A 19,404-nucleotide genomic window follows, 5' to 3' on the forward strand; every position below is an offset into this window, starting at 1 on the left:
TTTAAAGGACACATAGACATGCAGTACTACCAACACACTTACTAAATGTTTTGAACGTATTGAATGCATTTACTGAATATTCTACTACAAAGGAGAGCTTAATTGCTGATGTCAATAAAGAAGTATTTTGATAATGTAGGGTCTGTAAATGACTGAAATGATATTGCTCCAGCTGAAAGGCTTTGATCAGTCACTGATTTTGTGAAATCAACAGAATAAGGAAAAAGACTTTATTCTCTGTAAGTAGGAACAACTATGGGTTCTTTGAGCCAACACTGACTTCCTGATTTTGTATTGCAAACAGTGGTATTAGTTGTTCACTGCTTACTACAATGAAATTATTGCAAATGTGTTTATTTAATTCTCATATGTTATCATATGCTATAGTAGATAATGCTGAATATGAAGCATGAGCATGTATACAGTATGTAAATTGAAGATGTTCATATAAGCATCTCTGTATCTATATGGTCCTACTTGCTGGCAACATTTCTACAGATGACTGCATTAACATGCTAAAAAAGCAAAATGAAGTAAGTACAGGCACTTACTATTTCTAGGTATGCTTGTGAAGAAACATAGGTCAAAAGTAGTGTTCATCACTTGGGAATGATTCTCAGCCTAACTGGTTTTAATGAAAAATTAAATGGATATCCAAACATTAATACTGAAGTAACAGTGTTGGGCTCTGATCCAAATTCACTGAAGTTAACAGGAGACTTTCCATTAAATTCAAGAATCTATGGCTCAGGCCCTTGTAGTACTGCCTTGTTAAAACACGTCCTTACTTTACTTTCAATCACATGGATGTTGTCTACCTTTCAACAGAATTGGGTTAGAAGAGCCAACAGTAGCCAGAAGTCAGCCACAGGTTAGAATCAAAACCTGTGCTTAGGTCTCTACAGCTGTTTGGTTACCCAGGTATACAGGGGAGGGTTTAAAGTGCAACTTTTCAAAGTAGAAGCAAAACTATATCCAAAGGGAAGCTGTGGAGATGCCAAAACAGCATCACTAGGCAGTTACTGTTTTCTCTTACACAACTAAATTAAGCATGACATCTGTCCCAAAAATAATTTCTCAGCTGTAGGAGTGGGTTAGATGTTCTGGGGTGAGGGAAACCCCAGTGTCACTTTCCTCTAAGGACATTGACACTCCTCCTGTGCCAGTCTGTTTTTCAGTATTTTCAGTACGCTTCCTGTATTCAGTCTCTGATAAGGACCATCAGCGCTGGGGTAGTTGTCCTTAGAAAAGAATAGCACAACTGGATAAGCAATGCTTAACCCCTTAACCTAATTTAATTCTTTAATTCGGCAATTGTGCATAAACGGTTCTGGTGCATAATAGGAGAGTAGAAGGTAGATGGGAAAGTTTGCTTTGCTCTAGAATTGGAAGGAAAGGCATGAGATTGGTGAAAACTGGTCAGAAGGACTTGATTCAGCACTTCCCAAACTTTGTGCAAAATTATCAGATAATTTTATGTCGTGCCTGAAGGGCAGCCATACTTTTTCTGTGACATTCCGTTGCCTTGGCCTACCTACCATGTCTTCAGCTTCTGATTTTTTTTCTTGTTTGCACTTTAGGCAACAGTATTAGATGATGTTACATAGAAAGGCAGGTCCATAAGGAAGCCTACTCCTAGCGTATGAAGAACTTGAAAGGCTTAGAGTAAGGCTTTGACGTGTACTCCAGAACAAGTAGAAGCCACTCAAAGAGCACACAGGATTGTCAAGAAAAGCTAGGTTTGTGGTCATAATGTATACCGGCTGATCTTTGTGTACAATGCCAGTGCCAACCATTAACTAAATATAATATTCTGTCACCCTCTAGTGGTGGGTATACAACACCATACTTCTGCCAGTAGAGATAAAAGATTTACTCCATGTCTAGCAGAAGACCTTGGTGCATGTAGGAGATACTAAGCTTCAACGTTTGGTAGCCTGTGTGTACAGACTTGTAATTTTGGTCTCCACTGCATATATCTGTAAATTAGTTCTATCCTATAACTTCATGCCAAAAAATTAGAGATGTAAATTGTCCATGTTGGTTTTGGGCAGATTAATTAACTAAAGAGGATTTTTAAAAAAATATTCTTTCTATCCTCTTCTTTTTGGATAAGGCAAGGGAAAACTATTGAATTCCAGCCTGCAAAGTTAGGGAACCTGACTTGTTCATTTGAAGCCTGCATTGGCTAATCAAATCCCTTCTGTTTTAATTCCTAGTTTTACCCATAATAAAAGTCCTTTTCTAAGACTCTGTGATGCTGTACTGGACAGATGAAATGACCATCAAATCTGTGAAAGCTGTAATGGTGCCTAAAATGGTAGTGTGACCTATGCTTCATATATACCTCTTGGTATATTTCATAGTAAAGACACATAACAAAGCCAAAATATTTGACATCACCCATTCCATTCACTCCAGCAATACTTACAAAATCTGTGTTTCTGACCCAGCCTTAGAAAAAGCTGCAATTGCAGTATGCTGGAGAATAGCGTTTAATGAGTTCATTTATCAAGATTACCAGTAACTGATAATATTGATGTGCTTTACACTGATATTGGACAATTTGGCTTCAGATCACATATTTAAAGTGTCCTAAGTAACAGCAAAATACTTGGTCTGAAAGTGAAGTGTTGTGCTTTTCAGTGCATCAGGAGGTAGTGAAACATACAGAAAGCTGATTGATAGCTCAAGACAACTGGAACAGTCCCTTTTGATCACTTTGCAAATGCTATTCTCAGAGGTAAAGCAAGTGTTATTCATCTCTGGCCTGAGACTGTACAATTTCTCTTAACATCATTTGGTATTTGAAGTATTAAATGATACTAAATATCTGATATGTCTGTAATTTTATCAGTATGAGCCATGCATTCACCACTTACATGTGGATTCAGGTTACCCAATAATTAAATTGGTTCACTGTATCTTTGTTAAAGAGGTGTATGGCAGCATCTTTCACAAATGAAAAGTAAGTATGTGGCAGTACATCACAAATAGTGCCGCAAAGGGGTTTTGATACCTCCTCACCAGGAGGAAATGTTTAATCGATCTGCCCTTAGACACTTCAGGAGCAATTTTCCTGCTTGGACCAGATAAAGCCTGCCAGCCACACTGTGGAAAAGCAAGCTGTTTTCATGAGGGGACAATGCTTACAGTAAAATACAGCACTGTACACATTACTCTTGTAATGTGTAAAGAGCACAGCACACACGAGAGGAGGGTCCTTACCATGCTGCTAATTAGAAAACCTTCTGAATCTCTGAAATTTCAGCAAACCTGCCAGTCTTTGCTCCCACACTCACTGGAGTTTCCTAAATATACAATGGGAAGAGAGGGAGAAAATATTTCTTATGTGTTCATGAACTTTAGTTCAGCATTTTAAAAATAATACCAAAAAACTGCCAGACTTTGCACCTGCTTTAAGGTTTATCATTTACACCCTGTGGGTATTTATGTCTGCATTTGAATCCTGCAAACATGCATATAATACATATTGCACACTTGCACACCCACTGGTGAGCAGAGTCAGGCAGATCCACAGCAGAGATTTGCATTTTTTTTATCATATTCATTTAATTGTCCTTAGTTTACTGGAGAAAACAAGGGGGTTTGCTAATAGAACTGTGGTTATATTTCGGGAAATGAACTTGGCTTTCTCAACTTTATTATCACATACAAAGAAGCAATTTCAATTATGCACATGTCAGTGGATTGTGGGTGATGGTACATCCTTCAGAAAGAATCTGAATAGACTTCACTGACCCTGGAGTGCTGAGAGTAACATGAAACTTACTCTGACTTGTAAACTGAGCAAACATGACACAGAGATCACAGAATAAGGGCATCTATGCATCTTTCAGCCCTTGTTTTGACAAAGTGACTTCTTTCTCCAGAGGCACATTTCCACCATTTTTTCCAACATGTTTCACCGTTCACTGACTATTAATCCCAGTATGTCTCAGCTGCAAATTATGATTCCCATCTATAAGCTCATGCAAGTTAATTCTTAATTTTTTTTATTATTTATTTGAGCACACAGAGTTAACACTGAGATCTAAGAAAATAAGGGTATAGAAAACAACTTAGTAAATTCAATTTAAATTGTTATAAATGCCAGAACAAAGGGTATTATTAAAATTGACATTCATTAATGGAAAGGTTTTATTACTAACATCATTAAGAAGAAATCAGGGTAGATCATAACTTTTTGAAAATCTGTGCATTTTCTAATACTCTATGCGATATTCTTCCAGGTTGAGTAAGATTGCTTTCTTGTGTCTGATGCAGCCTCACGTACATGTAGACATCAGTTTTATATAGAATTTTCAGAACTTTATGAACTGGATTAACAAAGGAAGTTTTGCTAAAAGTGAAATTATTCAGAATATCCTTATTTTTCTAAATGCATGGCTTATGAAACATTCAATTGCTGGCATGGGTAGCAACCCAGCACAGAAAGTTTCAAAATACAGGTATTGGCACAGAAACTAGCATATTTGTTCAATGCAGTAGGACAACTGTGAATGGGCTTTAGCCTCTTCATCATATTGGCTAAGTAATCAAACATTGTTAGTGATTATTAATGTATATGGTAAAGGACACTGAGCTTCTTTTGGCTGGTTTGCAGATGGAAAGTTGAGATGTGTCAAAGATCACTGCAGACTTCTGCTGGAACCTGCCTTCTGAACCTCTTTTCAACTAGGCCATCAAATTGGAGAACACTAGTAGTGGCTGTGTATGTGAATAAATGTAATGGGCTTGGTTGTTGTGTGGATTACCATGTCAGTGATGCCAGTTTCAAGTTTGGAAAAAGCAAAATGTCAGGCTAGACCAGGAAACAGAGGTGCTAACTTCTTTTTTTTTCCACAGTGTTGAAGAGTGTAAGTAAGGTAAAAGGGATTAATTCTTTTTCCCATATAATAACCAAAATCCATGTTGAGGACAATTTAATGGTCCAGATATGTTTTACCGTGGCATGACTCTTAGACTTCAGTGGGTAGACAGCAGCATTTTGTAGCTTCTAAGTATTGTCTGGTTTTTGTTTTTCTCAACAGAGCTACAGTGAACCTGTTGATGCTAAAGCCTCTCCACAACCTCAGATGATGAATTCAAAGCAGTCAGTGTTTCATGGGCCCTCCCAGGCTCATTCTGCACTGTACCTCAGTTCCCACTACCACCAACAACCAGGAATGAATCCTCACATCACTGCCATGCATGCCAATATCCCCAGGAACATAGCGCCCAAGCCCAACAACCAAATGCCAGTGACTGTTTCCATAGCAAACATGGCTGTGTCCCCACCGCCACCTCTTCAGATCAGCCCCCCTCTGCACCAGCATCTCAACATCCAGCAACACCAGCCAATTTCAATGCAGCAGTCCATTGGAAACCAGCTACCAATGCAGGTCCAGTCTGCTTTACATTCACCTACAATGCAGCAAGTAAGTTTGAGCTTTTCTATTTTCTGGGGAAATTTTTTTTGTTGTGTGGGAAGGGAAGTTGTCCAGAAACTGACATGGTGAAGGAGATTTAGAGCTATGTATTAGCTTTAATTTTGCAGGGTTCCAAAACTGGGGTAGTATAGTCTGAGGGCTTAGCCTTTTGAAGGCAAGAACAAATGAATGAGGTTACCTAGTGACAGGGAATTTCAGAAGAACCGTTCATGTTAGCAACAATGTTCAGCACATTCTTCTGAACTCTAGCCCTGTCTTCCCCCAAATTCAGGGGGCATCCTTTAAGTAGAAGTGCATCCATCTGCATATGTGGAAGCATCCTGAAATATAAGTGAAATGTTAAGTCTTCAGGAAACACATTTTACAAACAAAAGGCAGGAATGTCTAGGAAAAGATCTGATTGCAGGTTGTGCTGTTACCCTTGTGCTGACCGTGATATGGAACAGTCAGAGGGAACATAAAAGTTGTGTTAAACATAACCGATAAAGTGAACACAAGCATGTTAGTTTCTGCTGCTTTCATAATTTCATTTTGCTAGATAGGTATACTTTTTTTTTTACTGGTAATAAGTGGGTTGTGCCCAGTATCCCAATATGATGGTGCTTTTTTTTAATTCATTCTCAATGGTTCAGTTGATTCTCAATACATTTCCTAGGAGTTCTAAATGAACACTGGCCAAGCATAATATTGTGACTGGGGCCCAGGCCGATGGAGGGTTAGAGCCGATTAACTCTGCTAACCTCCTGAGAGAAAATTTCCTTTTGTATTGGATGAGCCCTGAATATCAATAATAAGATCTTGCCTTGCAAAGAGGCTGTAGAATGACTTTTTTTTTTTTTTGGATGGAGTTGCAAGAATCTACAGAATTTGTATACACAAAACTTGTCAGTTCTGCTTGATAATAAATAGTCATGAACTTGCTGCATGTTTTGAATATCTCTATAAATTCACCTATGCTAACAAGGCATTTGCATTTGCTTTCCAAGCTGGAAACATTTCATCTCAAGACTGGTCTTTAGAGAACGGAATACCTGAACACAAAACATAGCTGGGAGAGCAATTTAATGGGGAAAGAAATTTTTCAAAGCAGGACAAAGGCAAAAAAAAGAGAAAAAGATTTTCAAATCTGAACTGATAAATTCAGCTGTTTGGAAGGTGAACCAAGGTTCAGTGCTCATGGGGATATGGTTTTTGTCAGTCTTTGATCTTAGTCCTGAAAGTGATTTGGAGTAATCAGACAGGAAGGAAAACCTGTCTTTTTCCTGGTCCAGTTTATTTTTCACAGAGTAAGTATTCATCAGACTTATGACCACAAAAATGTGGAGTCTGTCACTGTCACGCATTCCTGAAGGTTTTCCTGTTGGTTAGAAATCCAGTGTCCTGATGAGAGTGTCCTGGGAGAGTGCATGCTCAAGCCTCAGAGAAACCCAGGAATTAACTGCAAACCTAGACAGCTGGAATTAGCCAGGGAAAGTCCTAGAGAGGTGAAACGGGAGAGTCTGTCTGGGGCTTCTAAACCTGATACAATCCTGGTTGAATCTGAAGGGTCAGGGCAATGAGAAACAAAGCAATGGACTCAATGCAGTACCCTGCTTCATTTACCAAACATGGCAGATGACATTTGTGACAGAAGCCTGTTTGAATTGTATAGTTATATTTCAACAAGTTTTTATTGGAGATCCAGTCTTCCAAGTTTAGATTGCTTGCCAAGTTCACTGTCAACTTGTACATTACCTGTCCAGTGCAGTTATAGAAGATAAAACCCCTTATGTCTTTTCCAGGACCATTGATACGCATAATTTACTCAACAGATTTTAAAATCTGGCTTTATTTATGGAATTTATAGTACAGTAGGGGCAAGCAAAAGATGTAATGCAGATGCTAGATAATTTCATACGTATACATACATCATTATTATTGTATGAATCCAAACACTTAGGTGCTGTTCCAAACCATTACATACTACAAAAAAGGTAAGATAATATGAATCTTCTGATGCTTTATTTTACCATATTGCACACTTGTAGCATATGGTGTGCACATCAATGGCTTGAGAGTAATTTCACTCATCTGTGAGATATGTGGCATACAACTATTTCTAACTTAAGAGAATAAAAGAGGTGTCTAGAAGTCGTATGTACACCTGTACTATGATGAGTCTTGCTTTGCTAAGAACAAGTACTGTAAAACAAAAAATGGTGTATCGCTGTGTTCCTGCTCTCCACTATTAATCTCCTGAAAGGTTAGGTTAAATACTTTTAACCAGCTTATATTCCTGAGTCAGAAAGGCTGATGCTCATAATGAAGATACCATGATGAGATATTTCTGAGCTTCACTCAAGGCGACAGGTGCTTAGAATGTGTTGAAATGCTACACTGCCAATCTTAACTACATTTCTCTTTAAGCACTGTGAAACATCTTCAAGACAGTTTATACTTCTTATACTCCTTCTTTAGTTTTGAAGTAATATAACCTTTGACCTCTGGGAAGACTATGTAATTTCACTTTGGAATATTTGTAAATGTATTTATTTATTTATTTATTCATTTGTTTATTTATCTTAGCATACAAAAGCTTACAGAGTTTGAGAATTTAGTTTAAATATAGACTCCATTTCCTTTCAAGAGTGATGTTGGTAAAGTCAAAGCAAAAAGTATGTTAAATTTTAGGGCAACAGGCATACTACACCATGATTTGCCATGGTAGAGTAGCACAGTGGTATCCTCTCTAGTCTCTTAGGTTTGCCTCTTTCTAGTCATACTCAAGCTATATTAGAAAACATTATCCCCAAGATTTTAAACTGCATTAGAGCAAGGAAAACAGGTTGGCCACCAAATGGCAAAGAGCAAGAAGTCAAGAAACTGTAATCTGAGCCTCTTTCTGGCTCAGTTTTCTAAGGACTCTGCTGTTCTCTCTGCTCAAAACACTGCTCATCACAGAGTGAGCTAAGAGGAAAAAGCATAGTGGAAAGGAAGCAAGCCCTCCAAATGATGGAGCAGCACAGAATCAACATCAATGAAGACAAACAAAAGGCAGCAACCTGTGTGTGTGGCCAACGGTGAGGAAAGAAGGTCTATGGATGCAAGGCTCCAGTCTGCAGAAGCACAGTGTAGACCCTGCTATTCTGCTACATAAAAAGACAGCCAAGAAGAATGAGAGACTATATGGTCTGGTAAACCAGAAACAATAGTTGTATTTATTTCAAATTTTTTTCAATTCCCCCTCCCTCAGGTGTTTGATTTCCTCCATGCTAAAGATGTGGCCACCTTAACCCTTTTCCAGACTCAAAAAGGAATCTAATTTGTGTAAGCAGAACAGAAACTAATTCACATCCCACTCCCTACAGCATGACTTGCAACAGGAGATATTTTCCTTTTCAGAATCATAGAATCACAGAATCATAGAATAGTTAGGGTTGGAAAGGACCTTAAGATCATCTAGTTCCAACCCCCCTACCATGGGCAGGGACACCTCACACTAAACCAGGTCACCCAAGGCTTTGTCCAACCTGGCCTTGAACACTGCCAGGGATGGAGCATTCACTACCTCCCTGGGCAACCCATTCCAATGCCTCACCACCTTAACAGTAAAGAATTTCCTCCTTATATCCAATCTAAACCTCCCCTGTTTATGTTTTAGCCCATTACCCCTTGTCCTATCACTACAGTCCCTAATGAAGAGTCCCTCCCCAGCATCCCTATAGGCCCTCGTCAGATACTGGAAGACTGCTATGAGGTCTCCACACAGCTTCTCTTCTCCAGGCTGAACAGCCCCAACTTTCTCAGCCTGTCTTCATATGGGAGGTGCTCCAGTCCCCTGATCATCCTTGTGGCCCTCCTCTGGACTTATCCCAACAGTTCCATGTCCTTTTTATGTTGAGGACACCAGAACTGCACACAATACTCCAAGTGAGGTCTCACGAGAGCAGAGTAGAAGGGCAGGATCACCTCCTTTGACCTGCTGGTCATGCTCCTTTTGATGCAGCCCAGGATACGGTTGGCTTTCTGGGCTGTGAGTGCACACTGCTGGCTCATGTTCATTTTCTCATTGACTAACACCCCCAAGTCCTTCTCCACAGGGCTGCTCTGAATCTCTTCTCTGCCCAACCTGTAGCTGTGCCTGGGCTTGCTCTGACCCAGGTGTAGGACCTTGCACTTGGCATGGTTAAACTTCATGAGATTGGCATCACTACTGCTCATACCAAACATACTAATACACTTTAAGAAGAAATTAGATAATTTTTCTCATGTCACACACTACAGCATGAAGTGTAATAGGAACAAGGGTAAGTCTGACAACAGCTTCCTAGCAGTCTTCTACTGCTGGCATTCGCTGGCCACCACCACTGCAGACAGACAGCTGTGCTGCAGACCTGTTAGAAGCAGTAGTCACAGCTACCACCAGTGATGAGTTGTCATTTCTTTCCTTTTTTTGTGACATCTAGCTTTGAAATAGTTGGTGGCTTACTAGTGGGATGCTCAGTGATAGCAGGCTCAAGAAATCCCTGCTCTCTACAAATCCTCTGCCTTAACACTGTGGCTCGGGGATATTTGGTCACTCTTTTTTTCCAGGAGAGGGAGGATAGTTTCTTATCCTGAAGAGCATCTTGTAGTATGTCTGAAGTACTGCCAGCTCAAAGAAGAATCACATAAAGAACCAGATTCCAGTCCTGGCAACCAGGAACACAGTTCTCCAAAGCCACTGTGCATGAAATTCACAAATTCTTCTTCTGTGCATAACTTTGAGAAGGAACTGATAAGTGCTGACCTGGGGAGACAGTTCTGCCACCACTGCTACCAGGACAATGAGCTGATCTTCATCAGCTCCACAGGGAACAGCATGTACTCCGCTGCCTGCATGTGTGCAGCTGCCAAACCAAGAGAGACTGCCAGCTGGAGAAGGGCAGTCTCCTCCACGAGTCCACAAAAAGTACAGAGCATCAAGAAGATCAGAAGGGTTGGTAGCCAAATATCCTCAGTGACTGCACAATTTCCATCATTTTAAAAATCAATTAGTTCTGTGGAGTATACAGCAATGCATCCAAATTGTTCTGAAATGCACAAAGCAAAGTAATATTTAAGTATTAGCATTTTGGTCATATGCCTAGAATTAGTAAATACTTTTTAATTTGTTTTGAACAATCTTCTCTATTTTGAGTTATCCAAATACTTTTTGATATTTTTTCTGGAAAGTAGGCCTTTTTGTCTCTTTTCCTTCCTGTTCCAAAACAATTAATTAATAAATTAAATAATGAGCATTACTGTAGAACTTCGAGGTATTTGTTTACAGTGTTAAACCTTTGCACTGTAAGAAATGACTGTTTAGTTCTATTCTCAATCTATTCTCAATTAGATCCTGATATATTTAACTTCTAATTCTGAACTATGCTATGTTTTTCTTAAATATTATTAAAGGGAGCCACATTAAAGTTCTACTTTGTTAAAGTCTAAATCCATTGTGTAGCAGTTTTTCTTTCATCCACTTTTGACATACTGAAAGAAACACAGTAGATTAGAAGAGTATGATTTTTCTTTCATTAAATGCTCATGTGAGCATTTTATCAGTGTATTATTTTACCTGATAAAAGAGTTGCTTCTCTCCAGTCTGCTTCTTAAGTTTGACATGATGTTTAATTTTTTCTTAGTTGGGATCAGATACTCTGAATCTTAACACTTGTCATTCAAATCAGCACAATTTCTCCAATGATCCGGCTAAAATGGTGTCTGAAGTTGCAATCTGTTTTCTGTTTCAAAGTTATTCTTTCCTTTCTCTACTCACACAGACATTTTTGCTTCTTTCTGAGTGTACCCCTCTATGCAGCCTGTTGTACTGTGCTGGTCTGTGTGGGGAGTGATGAGACTGAGGATTCATTCCCTCCCAGATACACCCAGTCCTTGTTAAGGAAGCCTTTTAAGCAGCCCTGCTGGAAGCATCTCCTTCCCTGTTCAAAATCCTTCACCCAAGCATTGGGTGGTATGGGAAGTCCTGTTACAATCTCTGTCCCACATCAGTGCATAGGTAGAGCAAGCAAAACTAGATCCTTAATGCCTAGTAATCATGGCTGCAAGTGTATGCATAACAAAGTAGAAGATTAATGTATGTCACACATTATTTTTTATTTTTTTTTAACTAATAACTCATTTTAGTTTACTTTTAGGCATTTCTTCTCCTTTAGAAAATAAATGTATACAGCAGGATGATTGCATAGCCTGCCAAAAGTAATTTCCTCATTTTTTCTGGTGTATATATGTATAGTATATATATTATATATAGTAAACTCAGGGACCTGCTGTATTTGTCCAGATTTTTCCTCTTTTTTGTTAAACTTTGTCTTTGAATGAGGTCAAGAGAAAAAAAAAAATCATTAATATCTGTCAACTTCCTTTATAACCTTAAGGAAAAATCTTTCTATGATACCACACAGACAGATTTTCAATTTCCTTGTGTAATAAACAGATGCTTTAGGATTTGGATGTAATTTAAAGGTTTAAAATATCACATTGAGATTGATGAATAAATCAGTTGTGAAGACAAAAACATTGATGCCTGTTGAAAATACCTCTCCAGACAGGCAGGAAATGAAATTAGTTCCCAGTAAAGTGTAGAGATGAGGATCACTGTTTAGTTCTGCTGCAGGCTTTTTAGGACTTGCTACAGTGGCACAACGAAACTGCTAGGGCTACAGAAATCTAATTAAAAAGCAAATGTCCCTCCTGACATCGAATTAATCTTTATCAAGTTCCCTGTTTTTATTTCAATCTGGAACAAGAAAATGAAGTTTAAAATTCTAGGCATGTTGCAAAACAGTTGGTGATTTTCTCTTGGGCATTATGATGCAAAAACATTCAGCATTGTTTAATTAGACCTCGAAGCACTCATTTTCTGAGCACTTTTTATTTCATCATTGTTTGTTAAGGGCTTACATAAATAATACACAAATATTTACTACAAGCCTGGTACAAGGCTGTCTCCCTCTGTTGTACCTATCTCTATTTCCAGAGCTCTCCTATTGGTGAAAATGCTGTAGTAATTATTGCTTACATCTTAAACATCACCATGCTTTATCAGTCCTTCATATTGAGTTCAGGTTTCATAAATTACTTTGCCTTAGAACCACACTTCCCAGCACCCACATTGCTTGTATTCTCGTAGCTCTCAACCCCAGAGGGACCGCTGAGCTCAGCTGCTTCAGAGCTGCAGCCTGGCTCAGGTACCTCTGTACCACATTAAAATCTAGCATGTGAGCATGGCCTAAGAAACAGGCTCCAATCCTAGACAGCTGTAAACTAAACAGACTTGCCAGGTGCAAGATAAAAGTGTTGTTACCCCTTAATTTGCAGATAGGAGAATTAAGTTTGGATCTGTGGTCCCAACTTTAACATGAGAGGTATCGATTCAGTCCAAGAGTATGGGCATGCATGCTTCCTGGAAGACAGACAAAGCAATTTGACTGTGGTCATACAGAAAACCTGAAAAAATATAAGTCCCCACTCAGTTCAAAGCTGTCATTTAGACTACAGGGCCATCCTCCAGCATCTAAGCTATTCATTTATTTCATTTAGGACAAGAGGGAATGGCTTTAAACTGAAAAATTAGACATAAGGAAGAAATTCTTTACTGTGAGGCTGGTGAAACACTGGAACAGATTGCCCAGAGAAGCAGTGGATGCCCCATCCCTGGAAGTGTCCAAGGACAGACTAAGTGGTGCTTTGAGCAACCTGGTCTAGTGGAAGTTGTCCCTGCCTATGGCAGGGTACTTGGAACTAGATGATCTTTAAGGTCCTTTCCAACCCAAACCATCCTGTGATTCTATGATTCTATTATTTGCCCTAAATCCAGAAGAAATGAAATGGATATTGCATTGATGGTCTCTTCCTTTGATTTGAGGGAACTGTCTCTTCTTGCTGCATGCTCACTTGCATGCTTTGCTACAGCACTGCTGGAGCTGCTGGTCCCATATGATTGTTTCATGAAGACTGATAAGAGATAGCTCAAGGGCATTTCTACCACAGGTAAACCTGATTGCCTGAAGGTAGGATGTGTTTCTGCGGTTAGTTTACTCTTACTCTTATGGGTGATGTTTTGTATAAAAATGATGATGGTGATCTACAAAACCAATTTTTCTGCCTTCTAATTACATGAACCTCCAATTAAAGTCATTGGGAAGTCTGCACAATTACAGTTTCCTTTGGATCTGTTGCAGGCATGGGGGTTGTTTTAGCAGCCTGATGTGCAGCTTTGGAGCCTGGTGAAAAGACAGTGTACAGTCACCATGGGTGGGTTTTATTGTACTTTATTAGCTGGGCAGTGTATAATTTACATGATAACTAGATGCAGATTTCAGCTGTGGACTTGTCCACTACTGTTTCTTGGAGTCAGGAAGGACAAAGCGAGGCTTCAAAGAGCTGAAGTGCGTACTGAAGTGTAACTTGGGATATACTCCATATGGGAGATAATATGGAAGAAAATGGCACTAATTTATGGCCACAATCCAAGATCAGGGTGAGTGGAGACGGTTGATGGTGTACACTAGAGAAGTGGCAGGGCAGAACACCCTCAGGACCTCTGGGAAAGAGCCAGAGTATAATGCACCAAGAAAGAGGGATTTGAAGAAGGAACTGTCATGCTATACCTGAAGGAAGTTCATTTCTGTGGGTGGAGGGGCAGGCAAAAACTGCTAATACCCATTTATATTGATTAAAGATAGTGTGGCTGACTTGTTAAACCTGGAGAAAAAAAAAAAAACCAAAAAACAAAAAAAAAAGCTCTCCACAAAATTCCTGTCTCAGTGGAAGCTGTGTGCAAAAAGTGATCACGGATATGATGACATGATCATGTAATGAGCTAGAATTTAAAACTAAAGCTGTGAGCTTCAATTCAGTCTATTCTCTACATGGACTTTGGCCAGACAGAAGGGGTTTTCAAACTAGACATCTTGATTCAGGTTCAGTTTCTGATTTAGCAGCTACATATCCACATAACTTGAGTGGGAATTGTATGCCATTCCCCAGGAAGGAGTTTGGTCTGGGTTTTTTTCAGCAGTCATTGATTGCTTTCATACAGCATTCCCATACTTTTACCCAATGTAGTTCTTCTATCTCTACAGGAATATGATATACATTTACACAGGGTGAACCAGATACATTAGCCTTGAAATTTCAATTGTTCTCCTGGTTTTGAAACACAATATTTAAACATCCTCATATATCAAAAGAGCTAAAAATTATTACGACTTCACATGACAGAGATTTCAGGGAGCAGGTTAGATGTCTCTTTGTAACTTCCACTTTTTTTCTCAGCTTCTTAGTTTCAAAAAGCAAGTTATTCTGTGCTACTTTCGCTGCATTAGTCCAACAACTGTTAAAAGGCTTTGGCTGAATTTCTGTTTAGTTGAGAGAGAAGTACAAATAAAAGAAGCAGCAGATGGTCCCTTTGTGACTGAATGAAGAAAAAGGGTTTTGAGAACAATATGTGAATAGGTGTAGTCTAATAAAACAGTCAGCCACCTGCTGCCTCCATCCTTCAAAAAGATTCTGTTGCATATTCTGGGAATTAACGACTAGTGTATATCCTTACATTTAATCTAAATGGAAGCTCTAAGGAGCAAACAGGGGGTTTTGCCCAAGTGCTGATTGAGTTGTTCTCTTGGTTTTGAATTGTTTCTGCCCTGTCCGTTTTAGTTCCATCCTGTGACTTTAATAGATAACAATTTGGCAGTGTTTCATTTCTGGCAGTGTTTCATTTCTCAAATCAAAGAAAGATTTAAAAAATTAGAAAACACCAACATGTTTTTTCCTATTTGAACTTTGATACCTAAAGTACACCTAGAAAAAGAAGTATTCTACAAATTCACAGTATGCATATTTTAAGGTTTTTTTAATAATATACCCAGACTCTTGCTTGGTTTCCATACATTGTAATGTACTTGCTTTCTCCTCTAGGGATTTACTCTTCAACCTGATTATCAGAATATCATCAATCCAACATCAACAGCTGCACAAGTTGTTACCCAAGCAATGGAGTATGTTCGTTCAGGGTGCAGAAATCCTCCAGCACAGACTGTGGACTGGAATAACGACTACTGCAGTAATGGGTAAGCAGCCAGTGAATGCCACCTTGTGTTGAGCAATGTTCATGACACAAGTATATGATAAACTTTGGAAACAACTTTGTTGCCTGTTTCCCTACAGGATTTCAGAAGTGCATCTGTGAATGTAGTGCATTTATTCAGCAGTTAGACTGTTGTGGGAAAACGAGTTTTCAATACATGCATTTATTAGATATTGTTGTAACTTTTTGGTCTTAGAGAACTGTTCTTTAGAAAATCAGAACTGACATCTTGAGGGAGAAGGTACAGGAAAGGAGTTTTAAGATCACTATGTCCTATCTGAAGAGGCAAATGGCATGAACTATTTTCACCAAATACTCCATTGCTGAGGAGAGCTTGCTGCCAGTGAAAACTAGTTTGGGTCATGAAAACCCATCAGTGAGATGCATGGGTGATGTATGTGATACAAGATAAAGGAAAGGGAATTGGCATGAGGATCACATGGTTGTAACCAGAAACAAAACACCATGCTGCAAGCTCTACCATAAAGTTAGTAGCCTCTTCAAACTCCCAGCTCTTCTGCAACATGGGTTTTCTGGAGCCATGTTGCTGTTCACAGAACCATTTAAGACTCTGAACAGAAGGTATCTTTTGAGTTTTAACTAATAGATGTTGTGCCTTGTGAACATGCTGACCAGCCTGACCTCTCCTTGACCTTGGCATGAATCACCAAGGCAAAGGCAGATAAAAGCTCTTACTTGCTACCCAAATCACCAAATTAGTGCAGAGAAATGAACACAAACACATGCCTACCCAAAGTGTTTTGGCTGTCTGTATGAGTGAATAAAATAAGCCAGAGATACCAGCATCTGGCACCTATGTGCATGTAACTAAGCTTTCATGATCTCTAAGGAAAGTGGACACATCATATTAGGGTGCTAATGGAATATTGTTACAAGATCTGTGCTGAACCCTCAGCTGTACCTACCTATGGAGTACATGAGAGAGGGACAGTCAGTGTTACCAATCTGCTAAAGCAGGTGATGTCAAACTAGAGCTTAAACCCACGTCCCAGTCCTGTGTAGTTTAAAGCCAGATGTGGTCTTCAGGTTGCTACATGCCACTTTGGTACTAGGATTTTTCTTACTATTACCATGGTCATGCATCCATATTTCAGTGATATGCTTGGAATTAATGACCTGTGGTAGAGGTATGGGGGGGGGGGGGGGGATGATGGTTTGGAAGAATAGGACTAAAATATCAGGAATAGAAATTTAAAATCACATTTGTTCTTTTTTTTTTCTTTTTGAACAGGGGCATGCAGAGGGACAAAGCACTCTACCTTACCTGAAAATCTGAAACACCTCTCCTTTCCACTGAGGAATGCAGGGAAGTCTTTTCATCATGGATTGCTTTATGCAGTCAAGGCAGTTCTGCATTTTATTAGGAAATACAAGTTGCTAAGCACTTAGGACTATTTGAGCTTGTGGGTTACCCACTCTGGAAAAAATAGTCATGCTTCTTTCTTTTCCTTTTTTTTTCTCCTTTTTTTTTTTACCCATTTTTTTCTCTTTCTTTCTCCTTTTCATCCCTACCCTGAGATCCTTTAACGGACATTGCTTTTCTTCTTCCCTGAAGGAAACTTGGACCATTCAGATTTTATGTTGGTTTTTGCTGTGAAGTGCTGCGATAGTAACTGCCTTAGCAACTGTAGATGTCTCAGATAAAAGTCCTGGATTTTCCATTGGTTTTTCATAATGGGTGTTTATATGAAACTACTAAAGACTTTTTAAATGGCTTGATGTAGCAGTCATAGCAAGTTTGTAAATAGCATCTATGTTACACTCTCCTAGAGTATAAAATGTGAATGTTTTTGTAGCTAATTGTAATTGAAACTGGCTCATTCCAGTTTGTTGATTTCACAATAAGGGTTAAATTGGCAAACATTCATATTTTTACTTCATTTTTAAACAACTGACTAATAGTTCTATATTTTCAAAGTGTCTGGAGAAAAAAAAAAGTAAAATATTCCCAAATTATATTAATTAAAAATATTGGCTTTGTCTCATGAAATAAACACACAAAAAAATAAAGGACAGAAACTAGTGTTGATAAAGAGCAAACACATTTATTTTGTACTGCCTAAAAAAAAAAAAAGCTTCTTTTTTTTAAAAAAAGAAAATCACTTTATGTGTACTGGTTAGTAACGTCATTTAAGTCCTTTCATGTATAAAACTGCCAACTGCTTACCTGATATTTTATTAGATGCAGAAACAGATTGGAGACAGCTAAATTATAACCTTTACATATGGCTATGTATTATTGTTTCTTCATACTGTGTCTGTATTTAATCTTTTTTATGGAACCTGTTGCGCCTATTTATGAAATAATAAATATAGGTGTTTGTAAGTAAATTTGTTAGCATTTTAAAGAGGTTTCTTTGATGCTTTAACGTTTGCTGGCACAAATTGTTCACAACTGATGTGAATACTTTATTTAGTTTTTACAGTGACATATACGACACCAAACCTGCTTTACTGGCAGAAAATGAAGGTAACCAATAAGTATATTTCTCTATTTCTTTGGTTGTTAAGGAAAAAGAAAAAAAGATATTTTAAGTAAGTCCCTTTTTAAAGCATTGTAGCAGAAAGTTGCCCAAAACTAAGGCTTGAACCAGCAAAACTAACTGAATAAAGCTGCATAATGCTGCTTCTTGGAACTTCATCAGTTTTGATTAATTAGTTAAGTGGAATAAAAGTATTGCCAACGGAAATATTACCAAATATGCTTCAGCCATTTTATTACACGTACAAACGGTCCTAACAGAGTTATAGGGACTGTAGCACAAATAAGGTGAAAGGTAAGTTCAACAGCCACAGGGAAAGGGTTAAAAAAAATCCAAATGAAGGTATTTTTGTCAAAGTTTTGGATCAGGGATAGCTCTGAAAATATATTTCAGAAGGATTTCATCCCAGATGCCTGTCCAGCTAATGGAGAGTACCACGGATTTGTATTTTTTGTGTGAAATAAAGAAAGCAACTTGGGTAAAACACACATTATGCAATGCCATTGATTTTTCTTTAAAAACAAAACAGAAACAAAGGCATGCTTGTTTTTGAATGATTTCAGGCAATGTACAATCGGAATCACTTGGCATGTAATAACTAATAAATAATGCAGATCAGATGTGATTACTCAAATGACTGTAGCTGAGAGCTCTAATTTTCCTGTCTTGAAACTGTATGAGAACTCGTGATTAAATTCACAGTTTATTGTTTGTCTGTTTAGTACTTTAGAAATATATCAGCACTACTAATTACCCAATGTCTTCTATTTATTATATTATAGTAAACTACATTTTCCACTCATATTAATTTTAAAGCAAGAAGATAATTACTAAGGATGAGAAAAATCAGCTTTGATTTTGAAAGGCAGTTTTCCTTTTTCTGTTATGGAAAAGAACTGTGTTATCTTCATTTCTTTTAGAGCAGGTGCACAGTCACATAAAGTTGTTAATTTCGGTATCCAATCAGAGTTCAAAATACAAGAAAACTTTAATGTAAATAAAAAATACATCATGAATAAAATACTTATTCTGTATGAACATCTGGCTAGTTGGTGTCCCTCAGTCTGTAAGAAGGGAAACCTTTGATGTGTTTACCATGCAGCACCTTGTCCATCCACTGCTTTGAATGTGGTTTTGTACCTGGACTCTGTTGGGATGGGACAGCTATGCTGGAAGAGGAGCTTTTTTGGCCAGGATTATACTGATGCCACTTTGTTCCAAAGGAAAGATCCAGCTTCAATGCATAAACATCAGTTCTTGTCTGACACTGGTAAAAAGCAATGGTTGCCAGCAAAGGGCAGCTGCTACTTTGGTGTCAGTGGTGCATTGACATACA

General features: G+C 38.4%; 1 protein-coding gene across 1 annotated transcript in view; it reads left to right on the forward strand.

Moving 5' to 3' along the window:
• The window catches only part of TOX (thymocyte selection associated high mobility group box), a 221,756-nt gene extending 202,650 nt beyond the window's left edge, over window positions 1–19,106 (forward strand). Inside the window, exons 7-9 of the mRNA XM_005152522.4 lie at window positions 5,055–5,441; window positions 15,396–15,547; window positions 16,817–19,106. Coding sequence (XP_005152579.1) covers window positions 5,055–5,441; window positions 15,396–15,547; window positions 16,817–16,853 — 576 coding nt within the window. The 3' untranslated portion in view covers window positions 16,854–19,106. The remainder of the gene's footprint in view (window positions 1–5,054; window positions 5,442–15,395; window positions 15,548–16,816) is intronic.
• The last annotated feature ends 298 nt before the right edge of the window (window positions 19,107–19,404 follow it).

The sequence above is a fragment of the Melopsittacus undulatus genome, chromosome 1 (genome assembly GCF_012275295.1).
Source record: "Melopsittacus undulatus isolate bMelUnd1 chromosome 1, bMelUnd1.mat.Z, whole genome shotgun sequence".
In the NCBI taxonomy this organism is placed as follows: domain Eukaryota; kingdom Metazoa; phylum Chordata; class Aves; order Psittaciformes; family Psittaculidae; genus Melopsittacus; species Melopsittacus undulatus.